The sequence below is a fragment of the Melospiza melodia genome, chromosome 1 (genome assembly GCF_035770615.1).
Source record: "Melospiza melodia melodia isolate bMelMel2 chromosome 1, bMelMel2.pri, whole genome shotgun sequence".
Taxonomy (NCBI): domain Eukaryota; kingdom Metazoa; phylum Chordata; class Aves; order Passeriformes; family Passerellidae; genus Melospiza; species Melospiza melodia.
The window spans coordinates 79,532,105-79,552,385 of record NC_086194.1 but is presented as its reverse complement, the minus strand read 5'-3'; the positions used below and the strand labels follow the sequence as shown (position 1 = coordinate 79,552,385).

Sequence of the window (20,281 nt, the reverse complement as noted above, 5' to 3'; positions counted from 1 at the left end):
TCAGCTTCCCATAACAGTCCAGTGTGTTTCCTTCAAATGTGTTTTGATTAATTTTTGAGATCTTTGGGTCCAACCCTCTGCAAGCCCTAGGGCTCATTGCCCAGTGTGCCACCTCAGGTAAAATTAAATTGAGCAGACATTGTGGGGTGGAAAAGCATTCTCATTATGGCACCTGTTTGGATTTTATTCCAACCTTACCAATAACAGTTTGCAGCAGTGATCTGCTTGATCCTTGTGAGGGAAGGGAAGGGACTGGTGGAACGGAATGGCAGGTGTCCTTCTCAGATGTTGCTTAGTGTTAATGTCTACATCGAGCACTATCTGAGGTCTTTCTAGGATGACCAGCAAGTAGTCTAGGTCTGAATGAAGCCCATGTTGAGTTTGCTCTCATACTTTTTGTGCTGGCTTCATATTTTTGCATGTTATCAATTAATAAACCCTGTTTATTAATAGACCCTCACCTGGAGAGGTGACATTTTGTGGGAAGCAAAAATAAATCCACTGCATGGACAAATACCACAGTTCAAAAAGCTTTTCTCGTTCCTGGAACTCAACAAATGTAGTGAAAAGAATTTCAGCCACCTTCCCTTCAGAAAAAGGTTTTGAAAAATTTCCTGTACTTTAATTATGCAACTACTGGCTTGTACATTTTCCCTGTCAGTGGTTATGTGGACACCTGTGAGAACTAGAGAACTGCTTCGTATGAAAGAATATTTTAGCAACTACATCATTAAGCAAAAACCAAATAGGAATATTTTTTAAAGCAGCAACAGAATTGGTCTTAGTTAGCATGCTTCAACTTAATGTTGAAGAAAATGTTGGAACCGGTTGATCTATTGGATCAAGTATATGAATCTCTGTTATTTTAGGAGAAAAGTAAATTGAGTTTCCAGTTTAACCAGAATTGTTGTGATATTTTCACCATCCTTTACTAGCTGCAGTTTTACAGCAAAATCTTAAGAACAATCCTCTCATAATCTTCTCTTTATGAAGCACCTGAAATCATCAGATATAGGCAAGAAAATACTTCTAAGACAATAATTTGCATTCAGTACAGAACCTGGAAAGGAACAGATATGTTCATGGTGGATAAGCCAGCACTGAAGAGAAAATTTTCTTATTTTCTGTTTAGGAAAGTTTTTTGCTTCTTCTTTTGACAAGTTTATTGATGACTGGAAATCACTAACTGCTTATTTTAAGATATTGGATCAGATTAAAAATTAATGAGGACAACACAGGAAAATTGATTTTATCACAACAAACAGGTGTTGTCTTCAAAATAACCAAAATGTCGTCTTCAGTCAGCAGAATTATGTCTTTGGAGCAAAGACAGAAATATCCATGTAGACCTAGTGAGGGGTTAATACAGTTATTATAAGGGGAGAATATAGTTATTATCAATGCATTAAAGGAAAATTACTATTAATGTGGTATAGCAACACTTATTCAATATATTGCATTTTCTATTTCAAAGCCTTATCTCAGTATATGAGATTTTAAAAAATGTACAGAAAATGAAGTGCTTGTAATTACAATCTTTTCAAACAGATGCTTGTTTCTGTAACTCTTTTTGAATTTGTAAGAATTAGCAATGCGTATCCACTTTCTGATACAGAAAGCAAATCGTTGGGTGAGGAATAATTCCTATGATGCTCCTACTGTTAGTGAATTAGAATTTTCAGTACTCACAGACTCTTCATAATTTTCACAAATAAATCCGAAAATATTGAAAAATTGGTTGAAATGGAAATAATCTATTTCCACCTCCTGTTAGAAGTGGGACTCTCAGCAACCACTGACTGCCTTGAACTCAGAATGCACAGGTGTACCACCCTGAAATGTGAAGCACTGGATGTTAGCACAATTGGCTCAGAAAGACTGACAACAAAATGATATCTCAGGAAGTGCCCATTATGTTCTAAAATGTCAGAAAATCTGTGACCGGCCACTTACATTTCGATATCTATTCTTATATTTAACACATTCCTAATGCTCACAAATGTGCAGTCTGTCTTTTCAGAAGACATTTTGGATAACATTCTGAGCTTTGCTGCTCTATGTGTCGGTTCATCAGTGAACACGGGTATAAATCTCTAGGCAGGTAAGGCAGCAGAGATAAGTATTCAAGTATCTTGCTCAATTGCTTTTCGAGTTAGACACATATTCCTCCACAGGATGTCAATGACATATTAGATTTAGTATACCTGGTGGTCCTGGAGCACCTCTGTCTCCCTTCTCTCCTTTTAAGTGTGCTGAACTGTGCAGTCCCCAGGAATCTCTGTTTGCTTTAGCGCCTGCCATAAATAGCATCACAAATTCATAAGAACTTGGAAACAGCAGAGGCTGTAGCAGTGACAACCAAACCACTGAAAGCAGGAGCAGACTTTTCCATACATGTGGGGTACATGGTTCCTATCCCTCGATGCCTCTCTCGCTCATGACCATTGAATGGCTGCCTGACTGTCCTCTCTTAGCAACCCCAACACGTGCAAGACAATCTCTCTCACACAAAAATCTTTTACTCCCCTTTCCCTATCCACTCAGCCTAAAACCCTCTGAACAGACCTGGTTCTATTTTTCCATTTGTGAATTTCACTGGAGCAGATGCAGAAACAGTTCTTGAATTTCCCTTCCCTTCCCTTCCCTTCCCTTCCCTTCCCTTCCCTTCCCTTCCCTTCCCTTCCCTTCCCTTCCCTTCCCTTCCCTTCCCTTCCCTTCCCTTCCCTTCCCTTCCCTTCCCTTCCCTTCCCTTCCCTTCCCTTCCCTTCCCTTCCCTTCCCTTCCCTTCCCTTCCCTTCCCCAGTTATACAATAATCAAGAAAAAGCAAAGAGCTCTTAAGTATGAAAAACCCAACCAAAAAAACAACCCACCAAAAAAACCCAAAAAACCCTCACCCCCCAAAAAACCAAAACCAACACCTCCTCCCCACAAAAACAAACAAAAAAAACCAAAAAAAACCAAAAAAGCACCCCTAACCAAAACAAAACCAAAAAACAAACAAAAACTTATTTAAACTAAGGTACAAGGAAAGAATTACCCACCATGATCATTAAGAACTTCTACATTCCCAGGATAGGGAGAGTTCACCTTCAGATAAAGAAATCCATTAAAAATCATCCATACATATTAATCAGTGGACATGCATTACTTAGTGTGACTGAAAAGCCTGGCAAGTTTGCATGCTAGGAAATATTATAACAACACTCTAGGATTATCCAGTTTGACACGGTCTGAGTATTAGCTGATCAAGTTTTTATGAGGATTATGCTCTTTTTGACATGCAACATGCTTTCAGCAAAAGGGTAACATCATGCATTTCGGAGGCATCAGCAAATTCTACTCTTGGTCGTGCCAGAGAAGCATCAGAAAATTCATTCTCCAAGAACGTATCTGAATTTACAATATTGTGTTTGGAAGCAGGACTTGATTTTTGCCTGTGAGATGACAGCTTGTGTTTATAATTATCTTCATCAGACCAGGGCTATGTTATGTTTGATGTTAACCTGTGCTCCAGATGCATTGATACCACAGAGGGGAGACTGAAGCTATTTTACTCTATCCTCTTCTGTCACCAGCTACCTGTAACAGTGGGCACGTCACCTATTTCTGTGCCTGTCTTCAAACTAGGGACAATGCAGGAACTGAAATGTTGCACAGTGCTTGGAAATCTTGCTACTTTCTAGTACTATTTATAGGAAACTAAGCAACTGTATGAAAAAATGGAAGTTGCTGCATCTGGCTAATCCTGTAGTATCAGCCCATAGAAGTCTTACTCACATGGGTGGCTCCATTAACTTCAGAAGTTCAGTCTCCATGAAGAAAAACTGCTGGGGTTCAGTCTGTAGTTATTTATCAGCACTCATTAATACAGGCATGAACAGAAGACTTCTTATCTATAAACTTGGATAGAGTTAGGAGATTACTCACAAATGTAGGACAGATCTATCCAGCACACTCAGGTGCATGAAGAGATGTTTACAAGTACGTGTTTCTATTACTCGTGCACATTAAAGTTAGTGCTATTTTTCACTGATTTTAACCTTCTGGAAAAGTGGCTATTATTATCTGAAATTCAGAGAAAATAGGCTTGTTTTGTTTGAATCATTCCACAGAGAATCAGTGGAGAATGGAGGCTGGAAGGCATCTCTGGAGGTTGTCTAGCCCAAAGGAGGATCAGCTACATCAAGTTGTTCAGGGCCTCATCCAGTCAGGTATCAGAAGTGAGGCTGACAAATATGTATGTGATTAAGGGCATCTGTTATCAATGTACTACATTGCTATACAATGGGAGTGGAGAAGATTAAAGGGAGAAATTCATAGAGGTAAAAAAATGATGTGTAGAGGTGGTAGGCCAAAACTGCAGAAATGGCAAATTCCCATAGAGTAATGGCTATTTATCATTAATTCCTAAAAAGATCACAAGTTGGGATACAACTTTTTTCAGAAGTGGGGTTAGGGTGCTGATGAGTAGCAATACATTTAGGAAGTCAGCAATACATAGAGGAAGTCAGGATCTGTTTCTCTAAAACAAGCAAAAAAGAACTGGAATGCAAATTGGAGGAGAGGGCACAGTATTGCTTGGAGCTTTTACAGCTGTTTAGCAGAAAAGTATAACCCCACACTGTTCAGGGGTGGACTGTGGCTCCCAAAGATAGAATCCTTTCCAAATACATACCCCACAGTTTAACAGTAGGATATTGCCCTAGGGAAAAACTTTCAGGACTGAACTATGTTCACCAGTCATTCTAGGATGCAATTTCTGTAATTCATTAAAGAAAAATGGCACTAGGACATTATGAAAATATGAAATCCATCTCCTTTCTTTTTATACTATGTGTGAAACTGCAGGTTCTTTGAAGGTGATGAAGGCTTTTTCATACTCTTTGAAAAGGTGGGGCAGATCTTCACTTGCTGCAATTCTATGAGGACAGAGTGCATTTGAGGGTCAAATAAAGAACATGATCTTTCTTTTCTGATGCATCTTTCATGCCACAATGAAACACATAACAAATCTTATTTTGGACAGAGAAATTAAAAACAGCTAGAGACATAACAACATGGGGACTGTATTTATATATATATGTATCTAAAAAATATGTGTACCTGTATGTATACACATTCAGGTCCCCAAAGCAACTCCTAAACTATGGAAACACAAACTTTGAAAGGCATTAAAAGTATTAGAAAAAAACAAGTAATCAAAGTACTTTAAGCAAAAGAGCCTAGTGTTTCTAGTTCTGCTATATATTTTATACATGGCTAAGTTTTCATAAATGGCTAAACTCTTGAAAATCCATTATCCTGAAGAACAAGTAAAACACATCTCTGGTGCAAAGCAGAAGGCAGAGGGAGAAAAGCTGCAAGGTTATGATGCTTAGGTGTACAGCTGCTTTGGTTATGTTCTGTCATGGCCATGCATCCTGCTAAGAGTAGATTCTGCATGTGTCACTTACTGGCATTTTGCAATGAGGCCTGGGAGGGACTGGGAAAACTGTCTATTGAAAACAGGAGGGAAATTACTTTGGTGAGCTTTAGGTATGATACAGCATGTACCACACCCCATAAACCTAACTGTTATGATGAGGCTAAGCCTGGAAACAAAATCCCCACCTCCCTAGAAGAAAGCCCAGCTGGCTGCCAGGTCTGTCATCATATCCCTCTCTGTGGGCCATGGGGGCAAAACTCTTCCATGACAGTGGCTTTGGTTAAGAGATCTTTTTTCTCTGCACACAAGCAAGGTCACCCACAGTGACCTGTGTAGACTGAAACCAGTTTTGATGTTTCCTTTTGCAGAGTGCTTCTAGAGCAGCACATTTCTGCTGGAAACCAGCCCCTGATGCCCAGTGGCACTTACTCCTTTGATATAAAGTATTCGTCCTGGGGGTCCGGGGGGCCCTGGGGGCCCAGGCAAGCCAGGAAGGCCCTGGTAAGAGAAAGTGGGAGAAGGAAGATATCAGACAAAAAATAAACCCCAACTGCAAACTGGAGCACCTAAAGTACTGCTTATTGAAACAAATTAAAGAGTTTATCTCTCATCCAAGGAAAATTAGGTTTTCTACACTGATCTAGATCTCTCAAGACTGCTAAAATTCATAAATTTTCAAGTGCCAGTCAGATAGGTGCATGCTAATTAGCAACTCTGAGGAGCACTGCTAGAGGGTATGATTGCCTTTTACAAAATACAGATGTCAGCTCTGAGCTGTGTAATTTGAAAAGTTGGCACAAGGTTGTGTTCACCTTCCAGTCCACATCAATGCAAGTTTCTGTATGGTGACATATGTCATCTCATCAATAATTAGAGATCCATTAGATTTCATCTTCCCTGAGCACTCCAGGAAGGATGACTAGAACATGTAGCCTCCTTTGTTTTCTTGTTTGCTTTAACCTGTCAGCCTGATGTACTTCATCTAGTTGTACTTGCTACAATAGCTTTTGTATGGTTAAGACAGACAATCCAGAAAATGAACATTAATATTTTTGAGGTTATGGAGGAAAGGAAAATCTACTCTTATATTTTCTCTCAGTGGGTAGTAATTTTTCCTGTCATTTTCTTCCAATTCGAATTTATCTAATTTGTTTTCACTTTCTAGGAACTATATTTCTATTTATACCTTCTTCCAGGTACCTGGTCTTTTTTTACTGTGGAGATACCTAAATACTTACTAATTCTGCAAAGATACTTACCAATTCTCAGTCTCCCTGCTACTCACATAAAGCAGTATCATCTCACTTATATTTATTATCTAGATGGACAAGACACTTGTGCCTTGTAGTTTGTGTGTCATATTTTTTTTTCTTTTGAGCAAATTAGAACCAGAGGCTTCTTATAACAGAATCCATTTATAAAAATTTCTCTAATGAAGTACAGTGATACTGACTTTATGCTAGCTCAGTAACATACCCTTGCAACTTTTATTCAGCATTATCTCTGATGCAGATGAAATAGCATTAGCTGCTGTTGTGGCATGGGTACCAATTTTCCTAGCACAAACTGTTGCATGACATCAGAACAACCACACAAATGACTCTGCCGTTGTGAAGCTTATTGTCTATGCTTAGCAGTGCTAGCTCTTGTGCTGTCCAGTTTCAATGTTTGTCATGAGACAACTTGTCTGAAATCTTTTCATGAGAACAGACTTGCAGCAACAGGAGCTTGCTTCATCACTTGTCATTCCAGAATTACAGGCTGAGGTGAGCATGAATATGCTGTCACCTGTGCAGAGGTCATTGTTTTGGACACTTGCACATGGCAACCATAGCAGGTAGGAAGTATTAGTGAGTGTCTCCTTGTTAGTAAGGTAGATACCACTTCCCTGTGATATGCTCAAGTGCCATTTGTATCTGGGCTAGAAAGGCCAGAGCCTGTGGGAGTATCTTCACATCATGCGAGGTCACACTGGTGGCCTGGATCAGGAACTTCTTGACACATATTAAAAAGTCTGGAATTTCAAATCTTTTGCTATTTGAAGGTGCAGTGGCAGCAGTGAGTGTCACACATAACTGTTACACCTGGGAGCTGACACAACTATGTGTATCTGCAAGAACTGCCCAGACAGAGCCAGAAGCTGACTTTTTAATGACTGCTGCTAGAGAGGAAAAGTAGCAGAAACACAATTATTTCTAGAACATCTCAGGTTTTCAGTCCCATTATCATTTGAAAGTGATCAGTATAAATCAGACTTCAGATTTTAACAGATTTTATTTTGCAACTAATTGAAATACAAAAAACTTACATTAAATGCTTCACCTCGATCACCTTTCACACCTCTCAGTCCATTCAGTCCTGGACGGCCCTGAAATAAGTAGAAATAATTTATTATTATAAATAATAATAATAAATGTCATATATCTTGTCAGAAGCAAGATTTCCCACTTTATCCCACTTGAGAGCATAATACATACTGGGCGTCCTGGGAAGCCAAGCTCTCCTTTGGGTCCAGTAGGTCCTATTGGTCCCTGAACAAAAAAAAAAAAGTAATTGTGGCCCATTTTGTTGATCTATATTTGATTATTAAGAATAAGAAGCATAATTTTATATCTACATTAAAAATCAGTCTGTGATTGCCTGTGACTGCATAGAATATCCTCCCTGCTTGCTCTACTGAGTGATCTCAGAAGCTGAGGACTGCATGTAACAGCTCTAGTTTGGAAAAGACCACCTATCTGAAATGAAGTCTGAATTCCCAGACCCTTGTAGGGCATGCAATTCAAAACTGGCTCACCATCTATTGAAGAAAAATTAAATGCATCACTCAGGAAAAGAAAAGAAAGTTAGAGATATATGCTTTGTTCATCTTCTTTCTTGGTTCATCTTCTCCCCCCCTCCTTTTCTTATTTCTAATTATTTTTTAAACATGTTCTGTGAGGAAATATCTGTGGATTGGCTAAGAATTCATGCAGTGCCAGGCTTCTACTTGCCTCACACCAGCCTGGGTTTGTGAATTCATGGGGCTGATAGCTGAAACAGAATTGTTCCTTCTTTATACAGGTTTGACAGATTCACCAGGCTCCAAAAAGTAATACAAGCCACTGCAAAAAGAGGGGACAAGCAGGCTGCCTGGGAAAGGTGGTCCAGGACTATGGATGGCCTATGATGGGGCATTTGCAAGCATGCAGCTTCCAGGCAGCCTGCAAGTGATCAACAAAAAGCAGCAAATCTGAGGATCTACAAACTTTCAACTGATGTCAGCTTCCTGAAACTCACCAAAACCACAAGGGTCTAGACAAACTCTTTACATTTGTGTCAGCCTTTCTGGTTTCATTTCCTTTTTTTAGTCCGCTGAAATGCTGAGATACTCCTTCTTGCATTACTTGTTAAATAATCTGTCTGTAGATCTCACACAGATACCACTTACATGTGACAGTGAGTGTGTTTAACCCTTCACATGATATCTTTTCAGTGAAAAGTGATATGTACATTAATGAAAAATTTATCTGATGAAGAAGATAATTTCTTTTATTATCTAGATGAAATACATGGATTAATTGTTGTAACTTTTCTCCTGCTGAAACTGAAAACTGGATTAGACCTGAAATTCATAAGCAGTTACCATATGAACATATTAATTTATAATGTCACCATTGTAATCGGAATTTAAAGCTCACTAATGTCAGCTGAAACTACTTGCAGCTGGTAAGACTTTTATTAATCTTCTATTTTATTTCCTGTTTGAAGGTAATTTCTACCCTTGTGAACAAAGTTAATGCCTGTGTCTCAATCAGGTAAGAGATTGCTGGTGAATTTCAAATTTCAATATTGTGCCCCAAAATTTCAAAATTCACATTTCCATGATACCACATCCAGTAATGAAGTTTGGGGGGAAAAAAAACAATCAAAAATGTTAAAAAAAGGCAATCCAAAAGCATTTTCCTATTTCACTCTCTTGTACCTGAGCCTTTAAAGATTATGTAAATCTGAACTTTAATCAGCAGTGAGAACAACTAGAAACAGAATTTTTCAGTTTAAATAGAGAGCAGTGTCTGATCCCATGCTTTAACTGGGATTTCAAACATTACCAATGCGAGAGTTGACTCAGCTAGGGCCACTTTTATTATTCTCTTTAAGTGCTAGCCCAGTCTGTCAGGTGTTTGCAACTCCCTGAGAGAAGCCAGCAGTCACAGCTAGAAGTGAAAGAAGGAAGCGTGGAAGCCACAGGAGTTTTGCTTACCACAAATGTTTCTTTTACACCAGCACAGTAGATCTGGACACTGAGGTTCTCACTAAGTGCTCTCCTTCAGTGATATGCAGCTGTTTCCTTCACCCACAGGGAACAGCATGTAAAAGATCCTCATTTCCCTGGTGGCAGGAGCTTGGATTCAGTCTGTTGCTTCTGCTTTTGCTAACAATTGTACTGACCTCTTGACTATCCCTAGTTCTCATCTGCGAAACTACTACTTCTCTGTAGCTCCTTGTGCTCCAAACTCCTGTGATCCTACCTTCTGTCCACCTAAAGTCTCAAAGAGGAGCAGAGCAATGACTTGGGATTTGATTTTAAATTCTGGAAATCTGTGTATGGGTCTAAAAGCAGAGAGGAACAATCAGAGTCCCTCACTGCCTCAAAGTTGTTCCTGGGCCAGAGACTCCTTTGGAGCAAACTGGAACAGAACCATTGCACTAAAACCTTCAAGAAGTCATCTGGCAGCGTCTCTGACACAGCACTTGAAGTCTGTATACTTTTGCTGCACAGGCTCACACTAACTACAGATGGATTTTTTTCTATGGGACAACACCAAATTGTACCACCCCATTAGCAGTGATGATCAAATCTCAGTACTGCGCTCAGAAGAGAACTGGCTGAGCAAAGCTTTGAGACAAGCTCCCTGTGCCAAACTTTCCCGAAGTGTAACCATTCCCACCAGTGCTGGCAAGAACTTCCTTGTCTGCTTGCTGAAGTGTATGAAGGCAGTATAAAAGGAGATGTAAAACACAAAGTTTGGGGCTGAGAGGAAAAGGACATGTCCGCTGGATGCAGGCTGCACAGCAAGTAGCAGTGAACACAAGCCAGAACATGAGGAATTCCAAATAAATATAAGGACATTTTTTTTTACTTCAGAGTTTGTCAAATGTTTGGAATGTGCTGCCCAGAAAGGTTGTGGAATTTCTATCCTAAGAGTTGTTGAAAACTTCACTTGACAAGTTCCTGATTTTAAGAGACCTGCTCCAGGCAGTGATGTGCTCAAGATCATCTCTGAAGTCCACTTTCATTCAAAGTTATTCTGTGTCAAGTCAAAAGGGTAGATCATCTTGCAGTCATACAAAGAGAAGGAAAGGAGCATCCTTTCTGGTAAGTTAGGATAGCCTCCTCAGGGCATTCTGATACACAGTAATTAAAAAAGAAGTTACTCAGCAGACCCAGTTATCCCCTTTGGAAGGCTACAGAAACTGATGTAAAAATCTCATATGTACCTCGATGTGCAGAAATGTCAACACCCCACTAACATTCACTAAGGCACAACAGTGACCAGGCTACGTGAAAAGCAGAAGCAAAGAAACATCCTTGACATCCTTGATTTTTTGAATACTAGACTAGAAGAAATTGGCGTCCTAACACTGCTGAGTCTGGGCAACTGTTCTTATTTTATAACTAATTCATTGTGCTTTCTTATGACCTTCCATGTCCAGTCAAAAGTATCAGACCAAATACCTGAAAGAAGGCCTCTAAATCCTGATTTTGGTACATGGTCCTGCTCTGCTGCCTGGTGTACAGCTTTCTCAGAATCCAACACAGTTGTAATTTATTGGCATTGACAGAAATTGAGCCAATGCAATTAGTTGCTTTAATGTAAATCATATAAACAGAAAATAATTTAGGTGGAAAGAGAGGGATCCTCTTGCACAACCCCTTGCTTACAAGACAAACTTGTATGTTAGGCTTGTAGGTTAGGTCATGCCACTCAACACTTTGTTCCAGAATCCATCATCTCTCTGGGCACTTATTTCTGTGTTTAATCACTTTTAACATGAATTTGTGCCTTTATATCTACACATGTCACAACATTGTTACTTGTCATTTTCCTGTGCACATCTGAGAAGGACCTGACTTTTTTTTTAATGATTCCCTTTCAGGCCACAGCAGGGAGCAATTAGAGCTCCTCTTAGTCTTTTATCTTCAGAGCTAAACAAACCCAGTTCACTCAGAGCCAAAAATCATTTAAGTCTCTAGCTCTGATGATATTTCACAGTTATCTTAGACAGTAACAGATATATTTGTTCTACCAGAATTTAAGCTCTGCATCAAATCAGTAGTTACAGCACCATATATGTAACAAGCACATTCTTTTCTGAAGGACACTAATGGCCCTGAAGCACAAATACTCCCGACTCAGAAGGAAAGAAAAGCTAACCATGCTACCTTTACATTTACTAATATTTGTAAGGCCAAAGCAAAACTAAAAAATAAAAAACTATTCATCTTTGAAATCATCTTACCATTGGTCCCACTGGTCCCATCACTCCAGCTTCGCCCTATTGAGGACCAACACAGAGAGAGAGCAATGACAAGGAGAATTCCTGCAATGTCTAGCAGAGGTGGCTGGTAACATGGCCACCAAATAATTGTGGAGGAGCACAACACAGTATTAGCTCACCTTCTCCCCTTTTCTTCCTAATAATTTAGTTAAAGATCCATCAGCAGAAAAGATAGCTCCTGGTTCTCCCTTTTCACCCTGCAATTATCAGAGTAATTACTGTTTACAAAGCAGTTCCCAGGGAATCGGAAGTCAAGGCAGCATTACTTTTGTTTAAAGTATGACAGATTAGTCATGCTGTGATATCAAACATAAAGTGATATCAGTATGAGTAGGGTGAATCTTGATTCTGGGGAAGAAAAGAGATGATCTTTCTAAAAACATAATAAAGTACACTAAAAATATCTCCCTGAGAAGAATAAGTTCTTATTTTTCTAAAAAGACTTAATTTGCTCTCCATAGAGTAAGTGTGTGAAACATGCTGTGTTCAGAAAAGGTCTCTGCAAAGGTAGACAGGTTATTGGTGTCTTCTTGTGTACCATCAGCTTAATGGTCAGTAAACCCTGCTGGAAATGTCCCGTCTTGATAGACCAGTAAATGTTCAGATTTTACTATCAGGAAAGCATGAATCATTCTCTCTACGTACCTTGCATGATGCAACCTCATTAACTTTACTGAAGGTCAAGTCCCAGCACTCAAACTGTGACCCTCTGAAGTCCTGTTCCACCACCACAAATAATCACTTCTCAGTGCTAAGCGCATGGTTCCCAGGCTGGATCATTCAGCTGTAACTTTCCACTTCCTACCTCAGGCAGCTTGAAACAACATCTTTCCCAAGATGTCATGGAAGAAATCTAGCTTGAAGCTAGCAATTGCACTGCTGATTAAAATGCCAGTCCAGGTTATAGACCTTTCATTGAGCTCTAGGTGCTGTAACTCAGTTCTTCTCACAGGTTCTTAAACTGTTCTGAGTCTTTGAAGTCTCCCTGAAGATACTTTGAATACTTTGGAGTCTCCCTAAGACTTGGTTGGCTTCACCGACTTTATCTACTGTGAGGATTTATGGACCTGAGGTTGAATTTCATGATCCGTTAAGTAAAGGTGTCTGTACATCTTCACTGGAATTCCCAAACTCCATCACTCTTGAGTGTAGCCTGGTGTTCACAGCTCAGAAACACCATCAGATACATCACTATGTTTTTGGTGCATCCAAAATTAAATGCTTTCAAAGCTTTGAGTTCTTGCCAGTGTGGACACCAGAAGCAAACAAAGAGCACCAAGCAAAAAAACAAAAGTAAAAACCTCCACAATCTAAACCAAAAATCACCCAACGAGTTCTAAGGTTGAGCTTGATCAGGGACTGGTATACATGGCCTGAGAGCTTTCCTTCTGAGCAATGACAATGCTGTTCATCTGCTACCTCATTTGAACTATAATTAACCATTTCCAAGTCTTCCTATTACTTGTGAGAAAGTGAGCTCAGCTAAGCAGAAAGTGGTTTTTTTTTTTTTCTTTCTTGGTATCCCCAATATATTAGATGTTCCTCTCCCCTGCTTCCTGAAGGTTGATAAGAAGGGGAAAAAACTGGAACAGCTGCAGTATTTACAGAAGAACAGAGTCAGTCTTTAGTACCCTCTCTGCAGAGCTATAAAATACACACTTTTTGTGAAGAAACAGGAGAAAGAATCCTAAGAAGAGAGCGCCTCAAGTCTTAAAGTCTTAAACTTTGGGAATTGAAAATTGCAGTCTTCATTCTGTAGGCAAAGCCCTCTCCGGCATAGGAGGAGAAAAAGATCTATCTTTTTTATTATTTGGGCTTTTGGATAGGATCCCAGGGTGTTAGTACAACAATCAGCTGGCAAGAAGAGGTCACTTCATGTTTAATGTTTAAAGAGAGTAAACCTGATAAGTGCATACTGCACTGATGAATTTCAACACTGGTGCAGGAAGATTAGCTCTTGGTAGGATTTTATCAGGGGATGTCATTTAGCATTTTCACATTCCCCCTAGTACATTTTTCACATTTTAATTAAAATCCCAATTCCCACAAAAATTAGAATCATTAATCTTCTAATGTCACTAAGTACTTGTCATCTAACACATTTCTCAGTCTATACATTCCCCTATGCATTTTTTCATACCTGTTGTCCTTTAGGTCCTTGTGATCCAGGCAAACCAGTATCACCCTTCGGACCCCGAGGGCCCTAGGCAAAAACAAGTACATAAATCCACAGTGATATTTGTGAACAATATGGAACTAGGTTATTTTACTAAATGTAATTTTAAATTACTGGCAAACTTGAAATTAAATCACTCTGGTTGCAATCTAAGAATTCTTACAAGACTCAATTGCTCTCTGAATAAAGTTATTCCCTAAACCAGAGATCACATAAGGAAAATCTTTTAGAAAGACCAAAATGAAAAATACCTGATGTTTATCACAATGTAGATGACACATACATTCAGAAAGGGAAATATGCAAACATTATTAAGAGTGGAAATTCAACTTAAAATTCTCTATTTGTTCTGTACTCAATCCTCTCTCCATGATCATTCAGCCAGATTGATTTTCAACAGAATTTCTGAAGGTGTATTTTTAACAGTATGTTAAAAAAAAAGAAAAAAAAAGAGTATATGACATAGAGTTTATCTATTTGAAAACAAGATTACTTCTTTATCGGCTTTGTGGGGAAAGCATTCCCATCAGATCAAATTGTACTTTATAATCTTCCAAGAGCACTCAGAAGCATTCTTTTTGCCCACTAAGATCTAAACTCAAGTCTACATAATTTCAGCATTTGTCAAGAGATAAATAAAAGACATGAGGTGAGACCAAGACTGGTATTTTCATGTCTGTAGAAATTCTATAAGGGACAGAGACCAAGAATTCATTATATCATCTTCTGAATATTATCAGCTTTTTTAAAATGAAATGTATGTCTGAGGAGTTTTTCCCCCCCCCCTTTCTTTGCAGTCCATGACATTCAGGACTCAGTAAGCAACCTTCTGTGCAATTCTGGGCAATTTGCCAGCATTTTGTTAACACCTTTTGTCAGCTTTCCCATTTTTCTGCTTAATTGTTCTCAGGCAATAGACAAAGGATCCTGAGACCATATGCATGCTCTGAACTGTCAAACTATCATAACAAGGGAAAGTAATTCCATCCCATCACACAGAATATGAACACAATAATTAGAACAATACCTTCTGAAGTCATAAGCTAAATAATCACAGAATCACAGAGTATTCTGGGTTGGAAGAGACCTACAAGGATCATCAAAGTCCAGCTCTTGGCTCTGCCCAGTGACCCCAAGAGTCACTCCATGTGCCTGAGAGCATTGTCTAAACCCTCATTGAACTCTGTCAGGCTTGGTGCTGTGACCATTTCCCTGTGGAGCCTGTTCCAGTGCCCAACAAATCTGTGGTGAAGAACCTTTTGCTAATATCCAACCTAAACCTCCCCATACACAACTTCAGGCCATTCCCTCAGGTCCTGTCACTGGTGACCACAGAGAAGGGAGCAGTGTCTGCCTCTCCTCTTCCCCTCACAAGGAAGTTGTTGACTGCAATGAGGTCTCCCCTCCATCTCCTCTTCTCCAGGCTGAACAGACCAAATGACCTCAGCTGCTCCTCACACAGCTTACCTTCAAGGCCCTTTCCATCTTCACAGGCCTCCTTTGGACAGTCTCTAACAGTTTAATGTCTTTCTTATATTGTGGCACTCAAAACTCCTCAGCACTTGAGGTAAGGTAGCCCAAATGCAGAGCAGAGCAGGACAATCCCCTCCCTTGCCTGGCTGGTGATGCTGTGCCTGATGCCCCCCCAGGACACAGTTGGCCCTCCTGGCTGCCAGGGCACTGCTGACTCAGATTCACCCTGAGACCAACCAGGACCTCCAGGTCTTTTTCCCTGGCATTGCTCTCCAGCATCTCATTCCCTGGTCTACATGCACAACCAGGGTGACCATCCCACATGCAGAATGTGCCCCTTTCCCTTGTTGAACACCATACAGCTGGTGATCCTTCAGCCCTCTGATTTATGTAGCTATCTCTGCAGGCTCTTTCTGCCTTGGAGGGAGTTAACAGCACTCCCCAATTTTGTACTGTCTGCAAAGTTGGTATCCCTCCAAGTCCCATGTCTAAGTCATCGATGAAGATGCTTAAACATGTTTGCATGGCAGTCTGAGCACAATAGGTAGGTAGCACAGCAAAAGGCACCTTTTGATACTATGGTTGTGAAATGATTATATGATAGCCCTGGTATGTTATTATGAAAAATCATAAATATTTCCTAAAGGATAAAATAAAAAGGCAACATCTTATAGGGCTTTCCTGTATTCTGTAGTGGTGACAAAAAAGCCTGAAGAATAGCACAGTTACATACGCAGACAACGTTTACAATTCTATTTGTTCCATCTGTTTCTCTTATACAGCATAGGCCTTTCCTTAGGTAGTAATTTTCCATTAATTACACCCATATTTAAACTACAGAACTGACACTGAGATGAGCCTAGCAGAATATACTTCATTTCCGACAGAATAAATTTCTAGCTCAGTTGGTAACTTCCTAAGACCTGCAGCACCTTCTATGATAATTTATTAGACTTCATGCAAATTGTGTACAAGATACATTTAAAAAATATTAAACTGTATTGAAAAATACTTAAAAATCCTAGGAAATACATTTAAATCCTAGGCAATTAATACTTACAGAAAATCCTGGTAGACCTGGCTTGCCATCTGGCCCCTGCAAAATTAAAAAACTCACATCCTTACAAACACATATTACAGACTTGCAAAACAGAATATGCATTTTGCATGTATTGTGTGATTTGTGAATATCAACTCATCTGCTACTGAATTAAGAACTTCATTCCATTGACAGTAAAGGTGTGAACCTCCACAACACCCTATGCTTCTAATTTAGCACTTACTCTCAAAAACTGGTGAGGCAGAGATCCAGAAAAGACTGAAAAAGGAAGACATTTTCTACATTTGAAAGGCATACAGCCATTATTCAGCCTTCTCTGAATCCTTTCCAGATGCTGGCACAGAGACCACAGCAGCCACTCACCTTTCCCATTTTGGTCATGGATGTCTTTGGATAGAAAACAGAGTGTGTAATAGGCTGTGAATAGAATCACAGATGGGGATTTGTATTGGGCACATTTAAGATTACCCTGCTCTGGCAACTTCAGAGAGACACTTAAATTCTGGTTCAGATCAGCAGAATGTTTATTTCCCCATCCACTATGAGACTGCACCTGACAAGGGTTAGAGCTTTGAGACTGAGGTTCAAATCTTTCTCAGTGCAACTGCTCTTCAAGCTACAGAACCTGCTTCTTTTTTTGTGGGAATGTGACTCTAACATCTATCACAAAACAAAGGTTTGAATTACCTGTAGCAAGTACTGTGGCAGAGCTCACACAAGGGGACCCATACTGTCCTGGCATCCTATTATGTTCAGGGATTAGGAGAACCATGTCTTTGGGAAATACATGAAAATACCCCTCCATAAAAACTGTTTTACTCATAAGCATGGCTGGATGCAGCCACAATAACATGAAGTTGTCCTATGGTTTAACAAGTGGGAAAGATCCATGCTAGGCTATCAGAAAAAGGTTACAAGCTGCTGCTGGAGCTAATGCCCTTCTTCCCAGTTCAATGACACATTCAGTAAATATTTGTTTTGGGGCAGCTGTAATAATAAGATACAAAGTTTTTGCAAACTTTATGTAGAGTGAAATTCTGCTATTGGCCATGAACATTCTGGCTTTCTTTGTTTCATCAGGGATTTAATATGGAGGAGATCACTGTGCTGACCAACAAGAAAACAGACAAAATTAAATATACAAACTAGAATTCACAAATTAAACTAGCTGTAAAGTAAGGTGCTTAATTTGTAGTGGTTAACTTTTTTTGCAAATTGCAACACTTTTGGGAAAGTTTGAATAGACTCCATGACCGGAAAAGGTAGATTTCTCTTTGGATCTAGTCCTAGGAACTTCAAATCATTACCAAGAAGCATTCAGCATTTCAAGTATTTGACTGAACTATTTTGCAGCTAGAAGAGAACCTCAATTTCACATCTTTTGTTTTCTTATGAAATACCTAGTTTTTCATTCACAGCTATAACTTGTGTGAGACTAAACTAATAGACAGGAGCCTAGCATTTCTAGTTGAAGTCTCAAGCAGAACTGAGCAAAATACTTTTTATACAAATACTTTGTAACTTGAAAAACAAGAAGGAAAAAAAGTTGGAAGAAATGTAAATCTTGGACTCTATTTTTGCAACAGTTCTACATTTCTATAATTCTGAGCATATAGTTCAGAATCAGAGATAAGCCAATTCATTTCATACAAATGTTTAAAAGTAGTTTGTTCACACAGAACTGAGTTTTGCCTGAAAGTACTTCCATAGAGTTTAGTGCTAAAGTTAGCAGAAACACAATCCTAAAGTACAGGAAATTCATCTCAAGCTGATACTCAAAAGAAGATGTTGAAGATAGAGCAAATCTGAAGATTTAATAAAGCAGCATATACTCACTGGAGGCCCAAGCAGTCCTTTAATTTCAGTAAAATTAGAAATTCCATCAATCTCATTGAGAAGTAACTGAAAAAGGGGTTAAGAAACAGGTTATTTCAAATGGTTTATCTAAGGCTCACACACATTTTTAGAAAGGTAAATTATCTCTTTATAACTGTGAAAAACCCCCAAAGATAAATAAGGTGACAGAAAAGGCTCTCTACTTCTAATTTTCTTTATACATCTGGAATAAAAAAACCTAGAATTCCTTTTACATTTATTCTGTAAAGATCTCAGAATGCTTTTAGAAATTTAATTGAGTCACGTTTTTAATTTGAAAGCTATGACACCAAATTTTGCAGCCTGAAGACATTTCTCCTCAGTAAGATAAGGATGAAATGGAGGTTTTATGCTCCAGTGTGTCACTAGCATTCTAAGATGGGGAATCAGTCTGAGCATACTCATCCTCTGCTGCAGAGTTGAAGTTTTAATTATATTCTGGACATGTCTGCATCTCACCATGCAGCACCATGCTGTGATTCCTAAGACAGCACTGATCACACTGCTGTGTCTGAAACTAGCCTGGAACCCCAAACTGCGATGGGGACCAGCTCCTGCACCACCCAGCACCGAGTCTCAGGATGCCTGAACAGCACAGTGCAATTGCACTGCTTCCTATCCTGGAATTGGTGAGCTCCCCATTAGCCCAGGCATTTCTGTACAATTCAATTACAGAATCCTAATAATGAAGGTGGACAGGGACTTCGGAGCTCTGGTCCAGGACGCCTCAATGCCAGGACAGGGCATGCCTTCAGGTGGCAGGGATTTACTTAGTCCATGAATAAACACGTTGTCACTGAGGTTTGGTGAGATTTGAATGCCTCTTTTACAGCCTGCAACCATGTGTAGATCAACATGACCAGACCACAATATTTTCCAACATTTGTTATGAATACATTATCCAGGAATTGAGTTTGAAACTCCATTGCTTTGAATAGAAGGTTTGACCATATGCCCTCCAGAGATCACTTCCAATACACTTATGAGTCTCTGAATACTATTTTTCGAATCTAGATCACACATCCCATCCTATCCTGTCCTATCCTATCCTATCCTATTCTATCCTATCCTATCCTATCCTATCCTATCCTATCCTATCCTATCCTATCCTATCCTATCCTATCCTATCCTATCCTATCCTATCCTATCCTATTGTCATCTGAGCATGGAAGCGTATGGGCAGCTTTCTGTACTTTGAGGTCATGTTGAATAATTCATACAGCTAAAGCTTGCTGCTTCTACTGGGTGCTTCTTTCTACTCCCTGCCCTCATGTTCTACAAAAATCATCGAGTAAAAATAGAGTTTAGATCCTACAGGCAGCACTCCCTCTCCGAGACTGCATGAACTCTGCTGCACTCTTCAGGAATAGTATGATGCCCGTGGTCCCACTCTATTTCCAGTTTTACATGGCCCAGAAAAGGAACAGGACACGGGCTGCTACTTTAATGACAGTAATAAAAGAGTCCTGCTGCTGCAATTGTTCTGCTTTATCTGGTGGCAGAAGTCCAGGAGCCCTGGGTTTACATGGTCTTTTCATTGTGGAATCACTCATTATTCATTGTTTTTGGGCTCAATCCAAACTATATTGAAATCAGTGTAAAAAATCCCATAGGCTTTGCTGAGTTTGGGACCAGGCACATTGTATATTTTACACATACAGTTGATCTGCAAATGGAAATTGTGATTGGAAGTCAGAAAACTGTACATAATGCTGAAGAACATTTGAA

The 20,281-nt window shown here is 39.4% G+C and overlaps 1 protein-coding gene across 7 annotated transcripts in view; it reads right to left on the bottom strand.

The window, feature by feature from the left end:
• COL15A1 (collagen type XV alpha 1 chain) overlaps positions 1–20,281 on the bottom strand; it is a 132,791-nt gene that overhangs the window by 28,178 nt on the left and 84,332 nt on the right. For 5 of the 7 annotated variants that reach the window (XM_063159272.1, XM_063159262.1, XM_063159243.1 and 2 more), the window contains 11 exons: positions 18,515–18,580; positions 16,679–16,714; positions 14,110–14,172; positions 12,089–12,166; positions 11,931–11,966; positions 7,904–7,957; positions 7,735–7,794; positions 5,856–5,924; positions 5,455–5,496; positions 3,043–3,088; positions 2,205–2,294 (listed from right to left, as the gene is read on the bottom strand). In XM_063159272.1, coding sequence (XP_063015342.1) covers positions 2,205–2,294; positions 3,043–3,088; positions 5,455–5,496; positions 5,856–5,924; positions 7,735–7,794; positions 7,904–7,957; positions 11,931–11,966; positions 12,089–12,166; positions 14,110–14,172; positions 16,679–16,714; positions 18,515–18,580 — 640 coding nt within the window. The remainder of the gene's footprint in view (positions 1–2,204; positions 2,295–3,042; positions 3,089–5,454; positions 5,497–5,855; positions 5,925–7,734; positions 7,795–7,903; positions 7,958–11,930; positions 11,967–12,088; positions 12,167–14,109; positions 14,173–16,678; positions 16,715–18,514; positions 18,581–20,281) is intronic. The other 2 variants (XM_063159234.1, XM_063159281.1) reach the window with 2 other exon arrangements.